The 22,630-nt window shown below is 41.2% G+C and overlaps 1 protein-coding gene across 2 annotated transcripts in view; it reads right to left on the bottom strand.

The window, feature by feature from the left end:
* Window positions 1-379: 379 nt before the first annotated feature.
* Window positions 380-22,630, bottom strand: part of LOC141402133 (uncharacterized) — a 31,125-nt gene continuing 8,874 nt past the window's right edge. Inside the window, exons 4-7 of one of the 2 annotated variants that reach the window (XM_073982853.1) lie at window positions 16,263-22,549; window positions 16,142-16,186; window positions 15,329-15,409; window positions 380-15,263 (exon numbers count right to left, since the gene is read on the bottom strand). In XM_073982853.1, coding sequence (XP_073838954.1) covers window positions 964-15,263; window positions 15,329-15,409; window positions 16,142-16,186; window positions 16,263-22,549 — 20,713 coding nt within the window. In that variant the 3' untranslated portion in view covers window positions 380-963. The remainder of the gene's footprint in view (window positions 15,264-15,328; window positions 15,410-16,141; window positions 16,187-16,262; window positions 22,550-22,630) is intronic. The other variant, XM_073982861.1, reaches the window with a different exon arrangement.

Here is a 22,630-nt window from a genome sequence, read left to right as displayed (position 1 = left end):
CGTTGGCAGAGAGACAAAACTCACGGGGACTTTACATTCATGATCGGTCTTATTAAGTAGGACAAATGTTCAATTAACTGTCACCTTAAGGCTGACTTCCGCGTATTGTCAGTTGCTTTGTATTCGTGCATGAAACTAGGGGGTTCTTAAATCGAGTTCCATACTGGAGTAATTTTATGAAATTGCAGTAGTGGGAAAATCGATTTAAGAACCCCTAGTTTCATGCACGAATACAAAGCAACTGACAATACGGAAGTCGGCCAAATACAACCCAATATTGTAGCCCTCTAATGGATCCAGGAAAACAGTTATTTCCCTTTCAAAACAAACAAAACCCTTTAATTATATTAAAGTATTCTTTACATTTATTATTTTAATATATATATTTTTTTAATATGTTTCCAAAGAGTTACAGTTAAAGTAAACACTAATATTTATAAGCTACAAAAATATAAGAAATTAAAACAAAGAACTACTTCTTGTTTTCTTCCGTTTTTTTTTTTTCAAATAGTTTGAATAATGGAACAATTTTTAAAAAAAATGTTTTATTTTTGTTTTTCAAATGTGATTGATGAAGTGACAAAAATAACATAAAAATGAGAGAAAGTGGTGAAAAACAAGTATGTTGTTGCATGGCTAATAAGCCATTCTTATTTGCAAATGAACTACAACTACAAAAAGAAAAAAAAACTAATAAATAATAAACGAACAAATACCAAAAAATAACATCGAGTAAGCGGCAACAAATTTAGAGATTTAGAAAAATGTGGAATAGTGGATTACCAGGATATCAACTTTCAAATCCAATAACCATCCAATTCCAAAAGTCCGTACTTCTCGAATAACATTGTTTTTTCTTTCTTCAAATATTCATAAAAACGTTTAAATTATCTTTAAAAAAATCTTATCCAATAAATATGTGTAAGTGTAAGTATGTATCTAGGTTTCTAAAGAAGTATTAAGTTATTTACGACGAACTCGCGTTGCACGTTTTGTCGTCGTTGCAGCTGTTGCTTGTTCTTCAGCAGCAGCATTTTCTTGTGGTTGTTGTTCTGTCGGCGTTGCCGATTCTTCACTTCCAACTACGGGAGTAGCGACATTTTTACGGCCACCTCTGGTGTTTGAGCGGCTACTAGTTGCTGTTTTGGCAGGTTCCTCTGCAGTCACAACTTGAACTTCATCATGGTCTGTGGCTTCTTTGCCTCCTCTGCGAACACGTTTGGCTACAGGCGCCACAGCTGGGGAATCTGTTGTTTCTGGCACAGTGGCCGTAGCTTTGCGTGTTGCAGCTGCACCTCTTTTTGAAGCTGGTTTGGGTTCAGCATCATCTTTGTTGTCTTCATGGTGTTCTGCAGACGCTTCACCTTTTTCTCCACCCTCCGTGGCAGATGAAGCTGTGGTTTGTTGTTCACGTTTTGTTACAGCCTTAACTGGAGTGTTTTTCACTCGCTTTTTAAGTACTTTGTCAATGGCAGCTGCGGTGAAAGCTTCTTCTTCCATTCTTACTTTTGCAGCTGCAGCAGCATTGCGACGTCCCGTTGTTCTGGCAGGTGTGGAGGAAGCTGCTTCTTCTGGAGATTCCAAATCTTTTTTCTCCGCCTCCAGTACTTGGGGCGATTTCTTGGCAGGTGGTTCTTCTGTGACATCTTCATGTTCAGCTTTAACTTTTCGTATGCCTTTACGTGCTTTAGTAGCTGTTGTGGCGGGTTGGGTTGGGGATGTGGCTGTATGACTTTCAGTATTAGTTGTTGGCTCCTCTACCTCAGCAGATTCCTGTTCTCCCTGTTTACCCTTGCCACGTTTAGTGGTTTCGGATGTTTCTGGCAGTTCGGTTTCCACAACATTAACTGTTTTGCCAACACCACGTTTACCGGCCAGACGTTTAGTTGGAGTCTCAGTACCGGCAGCAGCACTAGGTATGGCACCAACACGCTTTTTGGGTGATTCAGCCTTAAGCCTTTCCTCTTCCAAAAATTGTTGTACTCTGGCAGTGGGTTTTCTGGTACGTCCTCTGGCTGTTACTAAGCCGGGTGATTGATCTGATGAAGATTCTGAGGATTTCACAGTATCGACTTGTTTATGGGTTTCTTTGCGCGGAGATGTTTCAGTTTTCTTCTTTTTCTTTTCTGGTGGTACCTCGGAATCCGAAGTTTCGTCATAACTATGATGTAAGGAGGCCGCTCGACGTTGAGGTACATTACGGGCACGTTTTTCGGAATCAGGTGTTTGTTGTTCATTTGTTGCTTCTGGTAAACGTGTGGGCGTTTTTGGGGGTTCTGTCGTAGTTTGAGGTGTGGTACTGGTATGTTCCTCCACCTCGGTATTTGATTCTTTTCGTCGACGAGTTGTTTTCGCTTTTGTTGCCTGAGGAACTTCAGGTTCCTTAGTTTGTTCTGGAGGATGAGAAGAGTCTACTCGATTTCTACGACTACGCCCTTTCTTCGTATCTGACTTTTCCACTTCTTCATGAACTTCTTCGTGTGGTTTTTCTGAAGACTCTTGTACTGTTGGGTGTTCCTCCGTTTCTTCCCTCCCGTCTTTAGTAGCTGCACGTTTTCTAGCAGGACCCTTTCGCCGACTGCTATTTTCTGCATCATGATGTTCACTATCGTGGTCATGGTCTTCATTGTGAGCTTTACCACGCCCACGAGCTGCTCGAGTTGGTTTTTCTTTTTCAATACTTTTGTTGTGCTCGTCTGTAACCTCCTGCTTTTCTTCAGTTTCGGCAGCCGGAGCTTCTCCTTCGTGGTGTTCCTCTTCATGTCCTTTACGACCTCCCCGTCTGGATTTTGTGGCAGTTGTAGCATCATCTTCTTGATGTACAATCCCTTTACGTCTTGTCGCCTTGGTTTTAGGAACATTTTCATCACCTTGTTCATCTTTTTCTATGACGACTTCTTCGGCATGCTCCTCTTCTTCCTCATGATTTCGTGGTCTTACACGACGTCTAGATGGTGGTTCCTCATCATCGGCAACAATATGTTGACGTTTGGTTGTGCGTTTTGTCGCCGTTGCCTGGTCGTGTTCCTCGCTGGGGATATCCTGAACTTCTTGTTTTTCCTCAACAGGATGATCCTCGTGGTGATCATCCTTGGCATGGCGACCTCTTTTAGTTTGCCTTAGATTGCTATGTTCAGTTTCCTGTTGCTGAACTGTTTGTTGTTTACCACGTCGACCTCTACCACTTGATGGCTCCGAAACATCATTTGTAGGCAATTCGGATTTATGATCTTCTTTAGTTTCCTTTTCTGTTGAAATTTCTTCATGACCAGCGATTGCTTGTTTGCCCTTACGTCGACCACCAACTGCTCGGTTATGTTGGGAATTGTCTTCGTGTTCGTGTGCAGTTTCTTCTCTATCCACTACCACTTCAGGTTTATGAGCATCGTCTTTTGTATCGGCTTCTGTTGAAACTTCTTCAACAATATTTTTTCCCTTTCGACGACCACCAACTGCTTTTCGTGGATGTGAAGTGTCTTCGTGTTCATGGGAAGAAGGTTCTTCTTTATCGTCTTCTTTTGATTCAACTTCTTTTGAAACACTTTCATGTTCAACGGCGAGCTTTCCTTTGCGACGACCACTAATAACTTTGCGCGGATGTTCTGAAGTGTCTTCGTGTTCGTGAGTGCCTTCCATTTCATGTTTATCATGGGCTTTTGGTTCAGCTTCTTTTGAAACTTCCTCATGATCAGCGGCATGTTTGCCTCCTCTACGACGACTGACACCTCTTCGCGGATGTTCTGAGACATGTTCATGAGGTGGACTCTCAGGTTTATCATCTGATTTTGATTCGGCTTCTTTTGAAACTTCTTTAGCATCTGCTTTTGATTCAGATTTTTCTTCATGTTCAGCGGCATGTTTACCCTTACGGCGGCTTCCACCTCTTCGGGGATGTCCGGAGACATCTTCATGTTCGTGAGAGTCCACCGTTTCAGGTTTATCATCTGATTGTGATTTAGGTTCTTCCACCGCTACAGGTTTATTATCTGCTTTTAATTCGGCTTCTTTTGAAACATCTTTAACATCTGCTTTTGCTTCAGCATTTTCTTCTTGGTCAGCGGCATGTTTACCCTTACGACGACTGCCACCTCTTCGGGTATGTTCTGAGGCATCTTCATGTTTGTGAGAGTCCACCGCTTCAGTTTTATCATCAGCTTTTGATTCAGCATCCTTTGAGTCTTCATGTTTGCCTCTACGACGCCCACCAGTGGCCTTCCGAGAGTGTTCTGAAACGTCTTCGTGTTCATGAGAGTCCATCGCTTCAGGCTTGTCATCAGCTTTTGATTCTGCTTCTGCTGGAACTTCATGATCAGCAGCGGCCTTATTGCCCCTGCGACGACCAGTAACTTTTTGTGGGTGTTCAGATTCATGTTCAAGGGATTCCACCGCCACCGTTTTATCATCCACTTTTATTGCATTTTCTGTTGAAACTTCCTCATGATCGGTTGCATGTTTGCCTCTACGACGTCCACCTGCCTTTCGAGAGTGTTGTGATTCGTCTTCATGATGTTCTTGGGATTCCAACGCCTCTGGTTCTTCAATTTTCTTACTTTCAGATCCCGTTGAAGTATCTTCAGTAGCATTCTTGCCCTTGCGACGACTTCCTACTTTTCTAGGATGTTCTGAAATTTCCTCATTGTCATGAGAAGTTTCATCGATATGTGGTTCATCTTTTTTGACGGTTTGAGCCTCTTCTTCGTTTACTGCGGTTTCCGGCTCCTCTGAAACATCCACAGTGGTAGCCTTGCGCCGACCACCTCTGGTATGTTTAGATTCGGCATCATGATCAACTTCTTCATGATGATGCGGATCTTTACGACGACTTCGTTTGCTGGCGGCCTCATCCACATGTTGTTCAGTTTCATTTTCTTTGCCTTTGGCATCTTCTTGGGGCTCAGATGCTTTTGGCTCTTCGGCTTTGTTGTCATCTTCGGTGGTTTCATGAACTTTTCGACGGGTGGCTTTTCGAGGGGGAGCAGCAGTGCCGACTTCCTCGTGGTCAACTTTACGTCTTGTACGTTTAGTTGCAGCTGATGCTTCCTTTTCATCGGCTGCTTCTGTTGCTTCTTTATGTTCATCTGTTGACGCTGATTCCTTCACCGTTTCGGCTTGTTCATCTTTCTTTTCCTGAACATTTTCTTCGGGTACGGTGTCTTCAACAACATCCAACACATCATGTTTTCCACGATGATGCCTGCGTGTGGGAGCAGGAGCAGTGACTTCCTTGACTTCATCTTGGCTAACTTTTCTTCTAGTTCGTTTAGAGGATTCTGCCTTCTTGGCATCTTTATTTTCTTCAGATATGTGAATGTCTTTTTCGCCCGATTTAGTATCATCATCGGCATGATCAGTTTGTTGCTCTACAGGTTTCTCTTCAAGGTGATCGGTGGTATCTTCAGCAGCAGCCTTGCGTCGACTCTTCTTATTTGTTGTATGAGTTGTTTCAGTTTTTTCTTCTGCTTTAGCTGCTGACACTTTTTCTTTACCTGTAGTTGTTGTTGGTGTTTCTTCAACAGTAACCAACTCCGTTGGTATATCTGGAGTGCTTGTGTCTTCCTTGGCATGTTCTGTATCTTGACTTGCCTTTCGACGACTACGCTTGGCAACGGGTTTTGGTTTCTCAGTTTGTTCTTCCAACAATTTACCAGATTCTTCTTTGGGAACTGAAGTTTCATCAGATTCCCCAGCTACTACAGTTGAGGCTGGAACTTCTTTAACTGCTTCCAAAACATCGGTAGCATCTGATTTAGTAACTTCCTTAGCTGGGTGGGTATCCTGACTAGCCTTACGACGAGCACGTTTGCCAACAGCCTCCTTTTCTACTTTTGTTTCTTCGGGTTGTTGTTCATTTTCTTTTGATGCTTCACTTTCTTCTATCACTGTTTGTTGTTGTTTTGATTCATCAGACTTCTTGGAAGTAGAAGACACTTCAGGATTTTTAGTTTCATCAATTTTATCCAAAGCCGTTGTTGGATCTGTTGTTTTGTTGTCAACATTTTCAACTTGTGTATCTTGACTAGGCTTACGGCGTCCACGCTTGCTGGTCTTTTCTGGTTCTTTATGAGTATCTTCGGATGGTTGATTCTCACTTGGCTTGGATGTTTCATTTGATGTAGCAACCTCTTCGGATTTTTGGGTTTCCACATTTGGTAGAATCTCTTCAATTTTATCCAGAGTTGTTGCTTCAACTGCTTTTGTTTCTTCCTCGACTTTTTCGACTTGAGTATCTTGGCTAGGTTTACGTCGTGAACGCTTGGTGGTGGCCTTTTCCGGTTCTTTCTTCGCCTTCGAGGGTTGTTCCTCACTTTGTTTGGATGTCTCATCAGATCGTTCAGCCTCCATTGCAGGAGGGATCTCTTTTCTCTTTTCCGGTTCCTTATGTGTCTCTGATGGTTGTTCGACAGTTTGTTTGGATGCTTCATCAGATTTTTCAGCCTCCACTGGTAGGGGAGGGATCTCTTCAATTTCGTCCAGAGTTGGTGCTTCATCAAGTGCTTTTGCTTCGTCTTTAACTTTTTCGTATTGAGTATCTTGGCTAGGCTTACGGCGTCCACGCTTGGTGGTAGTCTTTTCCGGTTCTTTCTTTGTCTTCGAGGGTTGTTCCTCACTTTGTTTGGATGTCCCATCAGATTTTTCAGTCTCCACTGCAGGTGGAATCTCTTCAATTTTATCCAGAGTTGTTGCTTCAACTGCTTTTGTTTCGTCTTCAACGTTTTCGGTTTGAGTATCTTGGCTAGGCTTACGGCGAGCACGTTTGTTTGTCTTTTCTGGTTCTCTCTGTGTCTCTGATGGTTGTTCCTCACTTCCTTTGGGTGCTTCATCAGATTTTTCAGCCTCCACTGCAGTTGGGATCTCTTCAATTTGATCCAGAGTTGTTGCTTGAACTGCTTTTGTTTCGTCTTCAACGTTTTCGGTTTGAGTATCTTGGCTAGGCTTACGGCGTCCACGTTTGTTAGTCTTTTCTGGATCTTTCTGCGTCTCTGATGGTTGTTCCACACTATCTTTGGGTGTTTCAGCCTCATCAGATTGCTCAACATCCATGGCAGGTGGAACCTCTTCAATTTCATCCAGATTTGTTGGTTGAACTGCTTCTGTTGTTTTGGCAGCAACCTCACTGGATGTTTCAGCTTTCACTGTAGTTGCGATCTCTTCAATTTTATCTGAAGTTGTTGGAGTTTCGTCTTCAACTTTTTCGGCTTGAGTATCTTGACTTGGTTTACGTCTACCACGTTTGCTAACACTTTCATTTTCTTTCTGCACCTCTGAAGATTTCTCTTCATTAACCTTGTGTGCTTCTTGGGAGGTGGTAGCAAACTCATTGGATTTTTTAGCTTCCATTGCAGTTGGGATCTCTTCAATTTTGTCCAAATCCTCTGTTGGCGTATCTGTTTTTGCCACTTCTTTTGCTTTTTGAGTGTCCCGGCTGCCTTTACGTCCTCGTTTAGGCTTAGTGGTTACCTTAGATTCCTCCGTTTCAGTTTCAATTGATTTCTTTTCTTCAATTTTCTCCAAAACGTGGATCTGCTGTTTTACTTCTGTTTCGGCAGTTTTCTCTTGACTAGCCTTTCGACGAGTGCGCTTATTTGTTTCAAGGTCTTCGTGTGATTCTTTAGGTTCTTTTGAAGTTTCTATATTACTTTCTTCAGCAGGTAAGGGTTTAGGAATGTCGGCCGCTTCCATGGCTTCAACAGTAGGTGTTTCTATTTTTTCAGAATCTGTTTGCATTTGTTCTTCTGTTACAACGAACTCTTCTTGGGCGACAGTTGGTTGTGCATCCATTGCAACGTCTTTCGGTGCAACAGTTTCGGTTGTAAGGTCTTCAGCTGCAACAGTTTCAGTTGCAATGGCCACTTCAACCTCCTCTGTGTTATTTGATTTAGTGGTGTCTTGACCAGCCTTTCGCTTGCTACGTTTTTTGCTTGTTTCAGATTGTTTCTCTTGATCTTCGCTCGCTTTAGCTTCTTCTTCTTCTGACTTTTCTGTAGCTTGAGCATTTTCAACTTCTTCGGGATGATCCTTTTCGGCGGATACTTCTTGTGACCCGAAAGATTCTACGACTTTATCTGCGGGAACTTCAACTTCTGCAATTGTATCCAATTCAATGCCGACAACTTGCTTTGTAGATGTTGTACTTTCCTCCTCACCATGTTGAGAATCTTGGCTGGCCTTTCTTCGAACACGTTTAGATTTGCTCGCTTGATGTTCTTTGACTTCATTCTCCTCCGAAATTTGTACTTCGGGCATTTCTTCTTCCGCTTTCTCATTAACTAATTCCAAATTCGCCTCTCTATCGGCTGTATGTGTGGCATCTTGTCGTGATGTACGACTGGCACGTTTACTTGTGGGTTCTACAGTATCATCTGCCTGTAGACCACCAGCAGTTTCCTTTTCTAGATGCCCACGTTTACGACCACCAATTCGTCGTTTGGTGCTACTACCATCTTCAGAATGCATCGAATCAGAACTAGCTTTGCGACTTTGTGTACGTTTTGAAGACTTTTTAGGTAACTGTCCTTCATTTTCTTCATATTCTGGTTTCTCAACGGACAGTGGAGTTTCACCAACGGATGATGTTGAAGAAGCTTCTTCTACATGTTCCTTCACTGGAATTGTGAGATCTTGTGATTTTTCCGAAGAAGCTGCCGCTTGTTTTACTTCATTTTGTGTTGCTTCAGTGACCTCTTCTTGTGATTTTTCCGATGAAGCTGTCGGTTGTATTACTTCATATTGTGCTGCTTCTGGGGTGGTTGATTCCGCAGGCTCTGCGATAATAGGTTCATTTGTATCTCCTTCTTTAATAAAGTCTTGCTCAGATGAAACCTCTTGAGATGTAGACGAAGTTTCACCATCCTTTGCTGGCTTATCTTTGTGTTTGGATTTAAGTTGTTCTTTTTCGATACCAGACGGTTCTTCGGAAACAACAGACTTTTTATTGTTTTTATCTTCATCAATTGACTTCTTTTGCTTCGTATCGCACATAACTTCTTCAACCTCCACGACAGCCTGCAATTCCACCACTGGCGTTTCACTTCTTGTGGGTTCTTCAGTTTTTGATGTTTTTCGGGTTCGTCTTGTTCTTGCTGGCTGTTCAGAGATGTCATCATTTGAACATACACTAGACTGGGAACCTTTACGTGTGCGTCCAGTACGTTTTTTCGTTTTAGAAGCATCATGCTCAACATGTTGCTCAATAACTTCTTGGGTTACTTTAACATCTTTAATTGTAACTTCAATATCGTAGGTTTTAACAGTTTCAGCAGCAGCTTGGGAAGAAGAAATAATGTCCAGTGCCTGAGCGTCATCAGATTTTGTTACTGAACACTCTACAATAACTTCTGGTTGTTTCTTGATTTGCTCTGGCTCGATGGCAGGTGTTTGTTTGGTGTCCACATTAGTCTTGGAAGCAGATTGAAGTTGTTCGGCTTTCAACTCCGGTATATTAGTCTCGTTTTCCTCAGAGACTTTAGTCGCATCTGCAGTGATCTCCAATTCAGATTGTTTGGAGTCCATATCAGTCTTTGAATTAGATGAAAGTTCATCGGATTTAGACTCGGTGATGTTTGTCTCATTTTCCTCAGGACCTTCTTTAGTGGCATCTGGAGTGGTTTCCAATTCAAGTTGTTTCGAAACTTCTTCTTCTTTCTCATTTGAAGTTTTTGGTTCTTCAGATTTGGCACTTGTTTCTTGAGCAGTAACCTCATTTTTGTCTTCAGATTGGAGTTCTTTTGACAATTCTTGATTATCACCAGCTTCGGATATATTTTTACTTTCAGAATCTTGTGACCTTTCCGATTGAGACTCGGCTTCTTGCTGCTCCGATGATTGACTGCTAAAGATTTCGACTATATCTTCATCGGCTTGGTTTATATTGTCATCGGTTGATTGGCTGCTAGAGATTTCGATTATATCCTCATCGGCTTGGTTTATAATATCTTCAGATACACCTACATCCGTGGTTGCTTCCACATTTTCTACTGTCTCTTTGCCCTTTGAAAGAACTGTGTTTTCAGTTTCACTTTCATCGTTAGCTTGTTTAGTGCCCATCTCATGTTTATGAGTCTTATCATCAGAAATATCGGTCTCAGAAGATACAACGGCCCTTTCCTCAGTTTCTGTACCCTTTAGAGAAGAAGATTCATTATTGGCGTCCATTTTATCTGAAGTTTTCACTTCAGCCTCCTGGTCAGCAGATTGTGAAACCAACTTTTGAGACACTTCTTCCGTTTTATCCACACTTTCTGAAGTAGAAACTTCATCAGAAGTTTCCTCTTGAAGAATGACCTCTTTAGTTGTGGATTCCAATTCTTTATTGTTTTCCAGAATTTCCGATTCAGGAGTCTCCTTTTCGATATGTTGCGATTCGGGCAATGTTGTGATTGGTGTTTCAAGAGCTTCTTCTATGGTTTCTGTTTGTTCGGTTTCAGTAGGTTCTTTACTGGAAGTAGACGATGATACAGCATTTTCTGTTTCAGACTTCAATGCATTTTCCTCAAGATGTTCCTTTTCTTCGAAATTATCTGCTGAAGATTTTTCAGATATGTTTGATTCTGTCATTTGTATTGATGATGCCGCCGCTTCTGGTTTGGATTCCTCAAGCTCATCTCCTTCTAATCTTAAAGGCTCTAAAATATCTTCGTCTTCACCCATCAGTTGCGGTGTCATATCTTCCTTTTTCGATTCATTAGATGTTTCAGGGACCATTTCGGTATCTTTTGTTTGTTCAATTGGCTTTTCGTTGGTGGAATTGAGGGTTTCTACTTCATCTTCATCCGTCTTCTCTTCTTCTGGCTGTGCTAAAGACTCATTTATGTCATCGAATACCTTCTCTGATGTTTCTGGAATTAATTCGCTATCTTCAGCATCCTTTTCTGACGCCTCGGGCACTACTTCGGTTTCTTCCGCATCCTTTTCTGACGCTTCGGAAACTAATTCAGTCTTCTCTAAGGGGGAAGCTTCTTCGGGCTGTGTCAAAGACTCATTAATTTCAGCAACTACCTTCTCTGATGTTTCTGGAATTAATTCGGTAGCTTCAGCATCCTTTTCTGATACTTCAGGAACTAATTCGTTATCCTCAGATTCCTTCTCTAATGCTTCCGAAACTCTTCCGGTGTCTTCGACATCATTTATTGATTCGCTTGCTGCTGCTGAATCATTGGTAATGTTTACATCTGGCATTTCTTTTGCCTCTTCCTCCAAAAGAGAAGTTTCATCTGATTGTGTAACCGAAGCGTTCTTTTCATCATAAGATTGTTCCAATGTTGCTGTAACTTCTGTACTTGAGATTTCATTAGATGCCACCACATTATCAGCTACTTTCTCCAAATCGACTTCAGTTTTTTGATCCTTGGCAACATTGTCATCGGTTGTATTGCTCACAGGTTCATCATCAGGTTGATCGTCTGAAGTGGACGATATTTCTGCCCTTTGTGAATCTTCTTCAGTTCTCGTAGACTCTGCGTTTTTGTTCTCTATCACCTCTTGAATCACATCAGAGGACGATTCCACATGACTTTCTTGAGTTTCTGGGATTTCTTCATTCATGGAATCATCCATGAAAAGATCATCTTCCTGTTCTTTTTTGGAAGTATCTTTGTTAGTCTTTTCATGTTCCTCTTGGGTTTTCTCTGCAACTTTATCGGAAGATTTTTCAATTGCCTCCTCTTCTTCCTCCTCAATCTTATCCTTATTGGCACTGCTGCTTTCTTCAGTTTCAAGTGATTGGTCTAGGAAAATATCTTCATCCTTACTTTGCATTACTTTGGTTGGTGTTTTATCGATCTTGTCTTCCTGTTTACTTGCAGCTGAACATTTATCGGTGGTATCATTACCAGAGTTATTTTCTTCTTTAGCAAAACTGCTTGGCTCTTCGGCGGTTTCATCATTCATAGATTCATCTAAGAAAATATCTTCACACTCAATACTAGGTGTTTTGGTAATGATTTTCTTTGGGACTACATCCGTTGATGATTTAGCTTCAGCTTTATCAGCATGTTTATTTTCCTGCAGAGTAGTCACCATGGATACGTTGTTAGTTTCAGTTGCTTCTTCAGCTGAATCTTTAGATTCCACCTTTTTGGAATCTTGCTTTTTCTCTGACACATCTGTTTCTTTGACTTCATAATGTGTGACAGAACTCTCCAATAATTCCGAATCATCCTTCTTTTCAGAAACTTCCAATTTTTCATTTGATTCCTCGGCTTCTTTTTGTGTTGTGACAGAGCTTTGCAACAATTCCGAGTCATTCTTCTTTTCCGAAGCTTCCAAAGTTTTATTTGGCCCCTCAACTTCTTCAGGCATTACAGAGCTTTCCAGCGACTTTGAAGCGTCCTTCTTTTCTGAAGCCTCCAATTTTTCATTTGACTCCTCAACTTCATCATGTGTCAAAGAACTTTCCAACAATTCCGATTCATCCTTCTTTTCTGAAGCGTCCAATTTTTCATTTGACTCCTCAACTTCATCTGAAATTTCCAACTTTTCATTTGGCTCCACAACTTTTTCAGGGCTTTCCAACACTTCAGAAGCTTTCCTCTTTTCTGAAACTTCTGATTTTTCATTCAGCTCCGCAGCTTCATCGTGTGTTACAGAGGAGCTTTCCAACACTTCAGAAGCATCCTTCATTTCCTCCGATATCTCTTTTGGTTCCTTCTCCCCATCGCAAACTACCGAGCTTTCCAAATTTTCACTTGTTTCCTTTTCATTTTCTTCACTATCGCTGCTGATCAATAAAGATTCGGAAAGTTCATTAACCTCTTCGCACAATGTAGTATTTGTTTCCTTCTCTGTCTCCTCCTGCTCTTCTTTTGTTGCAGAATCGTTTAATGTTTGGTTTAAATCCACAACATCACTTGGATCGACTACGTCTATTGAGTTGTCAAGAGTTTTATTAACATCAGTAACTGGTGCCGCCTCTTCCTCATCATCACTAACAAGTAGGGAACCATCCAAAGCCGATTCACCAGTTTGATCGAGTAAATTAATGCCACTTATATCAGCATCGCCAGCATCAATGATTGGAGTACGTGGACGTTTTTCACTTGCTCTCAATTTTGATGCAGTTGTTGCCAAAGGATCCTTGGATGATGTACCCCCCACCACAGATGAACTAACATTTATCATTGCTTCGGATTTATTCAATTCAGTTTTTGTGCAAGTTTCGGGAACAACACACAGGGAATCGTCATCGTCTGCCAATTCAACAACTGATTCATTAGGGTCTTCAAGTTTGGATTCTGTCAAATCTTCTACATCATGAACTTCTTCAACATCTGCTTCAGAGGATATTGTTTGTTGTAAAGGATCAATTTGATCTGCCAACTCCTCTACTTCGGTTCTAGAGAGATCCGACAAAACATCTGCCGCTGTGAAAGGTGATTGTAGTTTGGATGTGCTTAGCAGCAGAGATTTACGTGGTAGAGTCTTGGTTAAAGGCGTTTTAATGTTGGAAATATCATGTGATTCAAGGTTTTCTTCTGATTCGGCAGTAGTAGCAGCTTCGTCTACTTCACCAAAGGAATCGGTAATTGTTTTGCCAAAACGGGAGACAACTGGTGTCTTAAACAACTCTTCCAATTGGCTAGTACCTGCCCCTTCATTAAGCGTATCATTTAAATCATATTCTGTGGAATGTACCATTTCCACGGAATCTTCACTTTTCTTGATGACAGCACTTGAGGGCGTGGTTGGTATCATAATATTCTTGGCAGTTGGTGTTTTAAGGAATTGTTCCAGATTGTCATCGCCTTCTTCTTCTCCTCGTTCAATCTTCTTTTGGGGTTTGGGAGTATCTAGCATTTCCTTGACACCACCCAGAATTGGAGTTGAGGCCAATTTAGGCGTTTTCATGAGTTCACGCATACCCTTGAAACGTGGTGTGCTACAGCTTTTAGGAGTTCTCATTAATTCTCTAACACCCCGCAACTCTTTGTTGGTGGCATTGTCTGCAGCAGCAGTTGATGTGGTGGCAGTTTCTTTACTTTCTTCAGCCTCTTCCATTAGTTCTTTTACACCACCCAAGGCAGGTGTTGATGCCTGTTTGGGAGTTTTCATTAACTCACGCATACCCTTAAAGCGTGGTGTGCTACAAGTCTTGGGCGTGTTTAATAATTCTTTAACACCTTTAAGGTCTTCATCTTTACAAGGACTCTCAGCTTCGGTTGCGGCAACTTTTTCTTCCTCGTGCTCTTGTTCTGATGTGTCCAAAAGTTCTTTCACACCACCCAAGGCTGGTGTGGAACATACTTTGGGTGTTTGCATAAGTTCGCGCATACCTTTAAAACGTGGAGTTGTTGAACTTTTGGGTGTTTTCATTAACTCCTTAACACCTCTTACATCAATGGCCTCCTCGTCCTCTTTCTCGCCAGTTGTTACTGCTGTAGCTGTAACAATTTCTTGCCTTGGTGTATCCATTAATTCCTTGATGCCCCCTAGTACAGGTGTGGCACTGGCTTTTGGTGTTTGCATAAGTTCACGCATACCCTTAAAGCGTGGTGTTTGACAAGTTTTGGGTGTATTTGTCATTTCTTTAAGGCCCCTCAAGTCAACTTCATCCGATTCCTCATTAAGGGCTGCAGCTGGGTCTTCTTTCGTAGCTTCTTTGGGTGTATCCAAAAGTTCCTTTACACCACCCAAAACAGGTGTATCACAAACTTTGGGTGTTTGCATAAGTTCACGCATACCTTTCAATTGGGGAGTGCTAAGAGTTTTAGGCGTTTTCAATAACTCCTTGACTCCTCTGACATCATCCTTCACTTTTTCCTCCTCTTGGCACATGACTGAAGAGCTGGGGATTTCTTCTTCGTATTCGTTTCTTGCAGTGTCTGGTTTGGGAGTGTCCAAAAGTTCCTTTACCCCACCCAACACTGGCGTGCCACTAACATTGGGTGTTTGCATAAGTTCCCGCATACCCTTGAAACGTGGCGTACTACAGGTCTTGGGTGTTTTAAGTAATTCTTTGACACCTCGCAGGTCTTTTGTTTCTTCTTCTTCCTCCTCTTTATTGTCGACTGTAGTTGGTTTATTGATTTGAGGTGTTTTAACCAGTTCCTGTAGGTCTTGTAGCTTTTCAGCCTCTTCTTCCTCAGTCTCATAAGGTTTCGATTTAGGTGTTCTCACCAAATGCCTTAAGCCTTTAAATGTTGGTGTACCTTGTTCGGCTTTAGGTGTTTTGAGCATTTCACGCATACCCACCATAGCCGGAGTCTTGGGACTTTCAACATCAGCTGCTATTTTTACAGATTTTTTCTTTCTTAGCGGTGTCTTAGCTGCTGAAATGAATTTTACATATTCACAATAATGCAGGGATTTATCCAAAAAGCTTTATATGACTTACCTGGGTCTTCGTCCTGAACAACATTTGTAGCTTCATCTCCGGATTGTTCCTCATCATCCGACATCAAAAGTGTTTGCATATCTACAAAGAATTGCAAAAAATGTTAATAAAAAATTGAAACAAAAAGGACAATAATAGTGGAATGGAATAAAAGAATGCCGTAGGGGTCTTCTATAGAATGGAAGACCACAGTAGGAGTCTCCTATAGAATGAAACGCCACCGTAGAGGTCTTCTATAGAATGAAAGACCACTTTAGGAGTCTTATATAAAATGGAAGACCATCGTAGGAGTCTTCCTTAGAATAGAAGATCACCGTAGGGGTCTTCTATAGAATGAAAGACCACCTAGAGAATAGAAGACCACCTTAAGCGTCTTCTGGAGAATAGAAGACCACCTTAAGGGTCTTCTAGAGAACAGAAGACCAGCTTAAGGGTCTTCTGGAGAATAGAAGTCCACCTTAAGGGTCTTCTAGAGAATAGAAGACCACCTTAAGAGTTTTCTAGAGAATAGAAGAACACCTTAAGAGTCTTCTAGAGAATAGAAGACCACCTTAAAGGTCTTCTAGAGAATAGAAGGTTACCGTAGGCGTCTTACATAGAATGGAAGACCACGGTATGGGAATTTAGAGTTCATAAAAAAAAAACACCACTAGAACCACATCAGAGATCTCCTGTGCCCCAGAATGGCTAAGAAGCTGAGTACAACGAATCAGAAAATTGATGGCAATCCAGGACCCCCCAAATCCACGATATAAGATCTGTTAATGCGCAGTCGTTGTTCAAATTGCATATATTTTGAAAAAAAAAACTCACCTTCTTCTGGTGCAATATCTTCGACAATATTTTCAGAATCGACATCTGTAAAATAGGATTAAAAAATAGATTAGAATGTCTAAGTTCCAGACGTACATGATTAAAAAAAATTAAAACCTACCTCTAGCACTTTCTATTGGAACATGCTCTTTTTCCTCCTCGACTGGTTCTTCTAAGGAAACTTCGCTTGACTTTGAATCCATTGCCTTTTGGCCTGCATTCGAATCTAACTCTCGGGTAATATTCTCATTGTCAACTTCAGTCGATGTAAAAAGGGAATTGACGGTAGATTCTTCTACTATCTCGTTAGCTGACTTATCATCAGTCTTTGTGGTTTCCTTATCATCGGTCGAAGTAATTTCTTCAGTAATCTTTTCACTTGGTAGCTCGTTAGAAGGTTCCAATTTATCCTCCTCTTGGTTCGTTACTGGTATTTCTTTATTCTCCTCCGCCTTAACAGCTTTGTTTGCTTCTACATCTTCTTCCTCCTCCTCCTCAATTATGGCACCCATATCTTCCACAATAGGTGCTTGATCAGCAGCGGGAGCAGTTTGTGTTATTTCATCAGAAGGGGTTATTGTTGTTGGTTCTTCTGGTACCACAACACTGCTAATTTCTTCTGCTTCCAATGACATGGAAGATCTACGGCGTGTAATACGTTTTGGTGTTAAAGGTGTTTCACTAACTGCCGATAGGGAAGCTCTTCTAGTTTTCTTAGTGGTGGGTGTAAAAGCGGAGGATGTGTTGGTTGTCTCTGCTGACATGGATGCCCGTCGTGCACTACGTCTGGGGGTGAAAGTAGGCAAAGGTTTTACCTCATTATTACTTTCACCATCCGATTCCATAGATGCTGTAGATTTTCTACGTGAGCTACGTCTGGGTGTTAGGGCAAGTGTTTCTTTTTGTCCCTCGGCCAATTTTTTAGCAACATTTTGCAAAGAAATTTCCACATTTTCTTTACCTTCATCGGCAGTAGTTGTTTCAGCTGCTAACATAGAGGCACGACGGCTGCGACGTTTGGGAGTACGCGTGACGGCAGTAGTTTGATTTTCAATTAATTTATTGGCAATAGTATCTTTAGAGGAAGAGGGTTTATTATCTTCGACTTTAGAAGCAACATCATCGGGAGTTGGTTTAGTTTTCTGTTCATCGTTATCTTCTTCTTTAGAAGCAACATCGGTTGTTAATGATTCTAGCGGCTTTTGATCTTCATGAAGTTCCGTGCATGAAGGCTTTTGTTCATCCTTGGAAGCAACTTCAGCTCCTAAGGATTCTAGCTTTTGATCTTCTTGATCTATGGATTTAGATTTCTGTTCCTCATTGGAAGCAACATCGTTTAAGAGGTCAGTCTTTTGCTCCTCTTCTTTATTTTTATTAGTTGAGGAAGATTTCTGTTCTTCTTTTGTAGCATCAGCCTTTTGAACTTCTTCGTTGTTAGGAACTAAGTCAGTCTTCTGATCTTCATCTTTATTAGGAACCTCAGTACTGTTTTGTTCAGTTACTGCTTGCTCGCAGGAGTTGGAATCTTGATCGGCATTGGAAGTAACAACTTTGCCTAATAGCTCCTCTGGTTCTGTGGAATTAATATCAGTTGGAGAAGTAGGATTCTGCTTGTCTTCTTCATTAGAAACATCTGTGTTTGATTGTACATTTTTGGGAGTTTTTTCATCTTCCATAGCTAGGGAAGTAATGACCTTTGGTGAAGAAAGGCTATGGTCATTTTCTTTATTACAATCTTCAGCATCGGATTGTTCGCTCTTATTAGACTTATCGGTATTTCGAATTTCCTCCACCAAACATTCCTTGTCATCTTTGGAAGTGATTTCCATTGTGGATTCCTGATCACCATTTTCTTTATCAGAAACGTCAGGCTTTGCTTCCTCCGACTCTTTACATACTTCGGAAGAATTTTCCACACCCTTTTCTGAGGATTCAATTGCCAAATTCTCTGTTATTTCCTCTGTGGCTTCTTTTTGATTTTCATTTTCTTGACTTTCAATAATTTGATTTTCTTCGCCATTATTTTGCTCCTCCTCATGTTCGTTGCTTACATATTCAACATCTTCGGTTTCTGTATACTCAGATGAAACAGTTTCCTGTGTGAGTCTTATGCTTTCATTTTCTTCGGTAAGTGTATTAATACTCTCCGAATCATCTTTGTCTTCTAAATGCTTTAGTTTTATTTCATCGGATTTGTTAAGAACATCTTCGATTTCTTCCAAAAGTTTATTGGTATCGGGCAAAACACTAACATTCTTTTGTTCCTGAGGTTCCTCTGGAATATCAGACTGCTCGTTAATATTGTCAGTTTTGTCGGCAACATTATCATCCTCTTTAGCTGTTGTGTCGGCTTTCTGAGTTTCAATATCATCATTATCCAAAGCATCCTGAGTCTTTGAAACATCTGCAGAAGTTTCTTCGGCTTCTGAAGCTTCATCAATAGGAATATCTGATTCACTATCGACAACATGTTCGCCTTCTTCATCAGTTGCTTCGGGTTTATCAGTTTCAGTATCCACTTTTTTCGAAACGTCCTGGGATTTTGAAATATCTGAGGATGTATCTTCAGTTTCTTGAGTTTCAGCAACAGATATATCGCCGGGTTCCTCTGATTCATCAACCTTCTCAGAAACATCTTGAATCTTTGAAACGTCCGAGGAAATATCTTCTGCTTCTGGAACGTTGCCAACCGCTTCGGGTTCAGTTTCAGTATTCACTTTTTTCGAAACGTCCTGGGAGTTTGAAATATCTGAGGATGTATCTTCAGTTTCAGCAACAGACATATCGCCGGGTCCCTCTGATTCATCAACATTCTCAGAAACATCTTGAATCTTTGAAATGTCCGAGGAAATATCTTCCGCTTCTGGAACGGTCTTATTACTAATTTCAGATTCTTCGGCAAGATTTTCCACATCAGCAGGCGCATCTGCGGTTTCTTTAGAGTTTTCTGTTGTTTCTTTGGAAGCGGCATCAGCTAAACCTTCTTCTTGCTTGGTAACATCTTCAGTTTCTTTAGATACCTCATCATTCTCTTCGTAATCATCTTCAGTTTTTTCAGAAACCTTTTTATCAGCTTCTTTAGAAACATCTTCAGATTCCTTAGAAACATCTTCAGTATCTTTAGGAACATTTTCAGTTTCAGAACATTTTTTAGTATCATCTCCAGTATCTTTAGAAATTTCAGCTTCCTTAGAAACATCTTCTGCTTCTTGAGAAACATTTTCAGCTTCTTTAGAAACATTTTCAGTTTCCATAGAAAGATCTTCAGTTTCCTTAGAAACATCTCCAGTTTTATCCGCAACATCTTCACTTACGTCAGGAACATCTTCAGATTTTTTGGAAAGTTCTTTCGTTTCCTCATTTATTCCTTCATGTTGACGTTCGGAGACATCTTCAGTTTCATTAGAAGCATTTTCAGTTTCCTCTGATACATCTTCCGGTTCTTTAACATCCTCTTCAGATATGGTTTCATCCTCCACCGTACTGGCTTTTGAAATATTTTGTTGTTGCTGTTCTTCTTCATCAGTCTTTTCAATATTTTCTTCCTCGCTTTCTTTTAGATTTTCACTATCTTGTGCAGAAATATCCTTCTCTTGTTCTCCCTCCTCTTCCTCCCTGTTGGGTTCTTTTTCCGCTACAACAGAATCAGTGGTTTGATTCTGCTCAATAAGAGAACCTTCCAGGGTAATATCTTCACAAATTGGATTATATACTGTCTTGGGTTCAGATGGGGATTCTTTGGCCTCCATCACTTCTTTAGTTGTTGATTGAATTTCTTCCCCTGCCCCAGTTTTAACTTCCGTAGAAACAATATTTGACTCATTCAATGATGAATCAGCAGTGGAATCAAGTTCAATAACATCACTGGATTGTCTGCGAACACTTACAGATTGTGGTGGTTCTATTGGAACTTCAATGACATCACTGGACATTCTCCGAACACTGGCAGCAGATTTTGGGGATGGTTCTACTATCTCGACAACATCACTAGATATTCTTCTTACACTTACAGCTAGGGGCTCATTTTCATCATCACCACCGCCTTCATCATCCTCAGCAATACTTTCCATGTTCGAGCCCTGCTTAGCATCATCTACTAAAGATTCTTCACCAAAACCTGTCTCCGTTTCTTCCGTTTTCTTTAAAGAATCATCTTGTTTTGTCTCACTTTTGGCATCTTCTTCATGCTCCACAACATCATTAGTTTCCACAATCTGTGTTGAATTTTTATTGGGTGATATGTTTTCTTCTTGCGAATCATCTACAACTTCAGCAAAACTTTCTTCGGCGGCACAAGCTGCGGTTTCTAATGGCTTAGCTTCAGCTTCCTGCGAAGCATCATTTGCCAAAGCATGTTCCTGTAAGATGATTTCCTCCTGGGAATTGTTTGCCTCTTCCTCCATCTCTTCTTTGTTTTCTAATGCCGGGGAATCAACAACCTCCTGCAATTTATCTGCTGCCAATTCCTCAACATCAATTGGTGTTTCAAGACTACTTTTCAATTCCACCACCTCCTTCTTTTCGGGAGAGAAGGTTACATTCAATGTTGTCTCCTTTTCAGCTTTCTTTTCCTTTTCCTCATCATCCGAGTCAACAATGAATGTCAGACTACGATCCGGTTTTTCACTCAACATTGCCTTTTGTTTATCTGCAAACAACACCGAACGTGAGGGTATGGAGGCTGCCATTGATTTCCTACCAGCCATTGGTGTTTTCTTTAATATGCTGGGAGTACGTCCTCCTCCTCCAGGCGTCTTAGCTGCCTGAACCATACTAATGGCCGCTTTGGAAATAGTTGGTGTGGCACTCAATGACTTTCTAGCTCTTGTCACAATGCGATCACTCATCTTTTGTTGTGGTGATTTCTCTTTGATAGATGTGTACTTGGCCGGTGATGCTGCTATAATCGAACGTCGAACCTTTGAAATATGTGATGATAGTGGTATCCCTCCCACAGATTTTCGCACCTTATTTAGGGGTGATGTTTTGCAGGCTGATCTTCGATTGGAAGCACTAAATGGTGTGGAGGTTTGGGCCCGACTTGCCGATACGGGTATAAGCGATGAACGTCGAGTAGATCTGGTGGATGGTGTCGTTGTGGTTGTAGAATCCCCAGTTGTCTTTGCACTCGATTGGGGTGTACTCTCAAATCTCTTTGCAGGCATACTCTTCCGCGAAGGCGTAGACATGCTAATTCTTCTTGAGGGCTGTGCTGTTGTCTCAGGTGTGGCAGGTGTTTTTGGTGTAACCGGTGATCGTAGGGCCCCTATGCTACTACGCAGAGGAATACGATTAATGGGTTCTCTGCGTGGCGTAGTTGGAGCTTCCGATCTTTGCGGTGTGTTCATTTGTTTCTTTGTACTTGTTAATATTGCTCTCTTCATTAGTGATTGTGGTGTTCTCATTGGAGTGGTGGCTTGTGCCTTTCCAGCTTCAGTTTTACCCGGTGTTTTCAATACCATATTTGCATTGATACCCGGTGTAGATTCATCACTTAATACCTCTATGACACTTGACGTATCGGTGGAATCTACACTTATGACTGATTGTACAGAACTGGGTGTTTCTAATCTCTTTTGACCATCTTCGCCGCCCACTACTGGAGTTGTAAGTAATGTACTTACACCCAAATTCTCCTCCGTACATGTTTTGTTTTTATTTCCTGTTTTACTTGTTGGCGTTTGTGGAAGCTTTTTCGCGGAGGCTTTCAATGCTGATTTTAAATAAGGACTTGGTGCCAATTTTGTCGGTGTGGTGAAATCCACTAAATGCATGGAAGTATTTTTCCCAGTTGCCGTGACAGCCGCAGCAGCAGCTTTACGCGATGTCGATGGTGTGTGGAAACTACTTTTATCCATCACTCCTCTTCCATCTTCATCATCATCGTCGGCAGTTAATACACTTTTTGGTGTACTATAAACACTTTTCGGTGTACTGGGAGCCTTAGTGACCAGCACCTTTGGCTTAAGTATAGCCGTAAAGGATTTCTCAATTTTAACTCCCGCTTCACGTGGTGAGAAGGATGTTATGACCACATCCGATTGATGGCACAATGATAAATGTAAATTCTTCTTTTTTTGTGTGGATGATGAGTTTTCTTTGTTGTTGGTACAGTTGATTAAATTCATTTTTGGAGTTTCTTGTAGGGCTTCCGTTGTTGGGCTTTCAGTTTCACGTTCAGGTGTTACCTCACGCCCTGTTTCTTCTGTTGTTGGCAACAAAACTGTTGCGGCGGCTACATCATCTGTTTGTGGCTTTTCTTCGGCAGTCTGTTTATCATTTCCTAGTACTTCTTCATTGAGGTTTTGTTGAACCTCTGATTTCTCATCAGGATTTTCGGCAGTGGATTTTTCGTTAGATTCAATTGATGTATTACCCTCCTCATCCGATTGTATACAATATGCAAAACTTTGTGATGTGAGCAAAAGAAACGCAAAAAAATTGTGGTTAGAAAAATTGGAAATTGTGTGAATATGAATCACTGAAGTT

This window comes from Musca autumnalis, unplaced genomic scaffold (assembly GCF_047663935.1).
Source record: "Musca autumnalis isolate F117 unplaced genomic scaffold, ASM4766393v1 scaffold_1, whole genome shotgun sequence".
Lineage (NCBI taxonomy): Eukaryota > Metazoa > Arthropoda > Insecta > Diptera > Muscidae > Musca > Musca autumnalis.
This window is presented reverse-complemented; position numbering and strand designations above follow the sequence as displayed.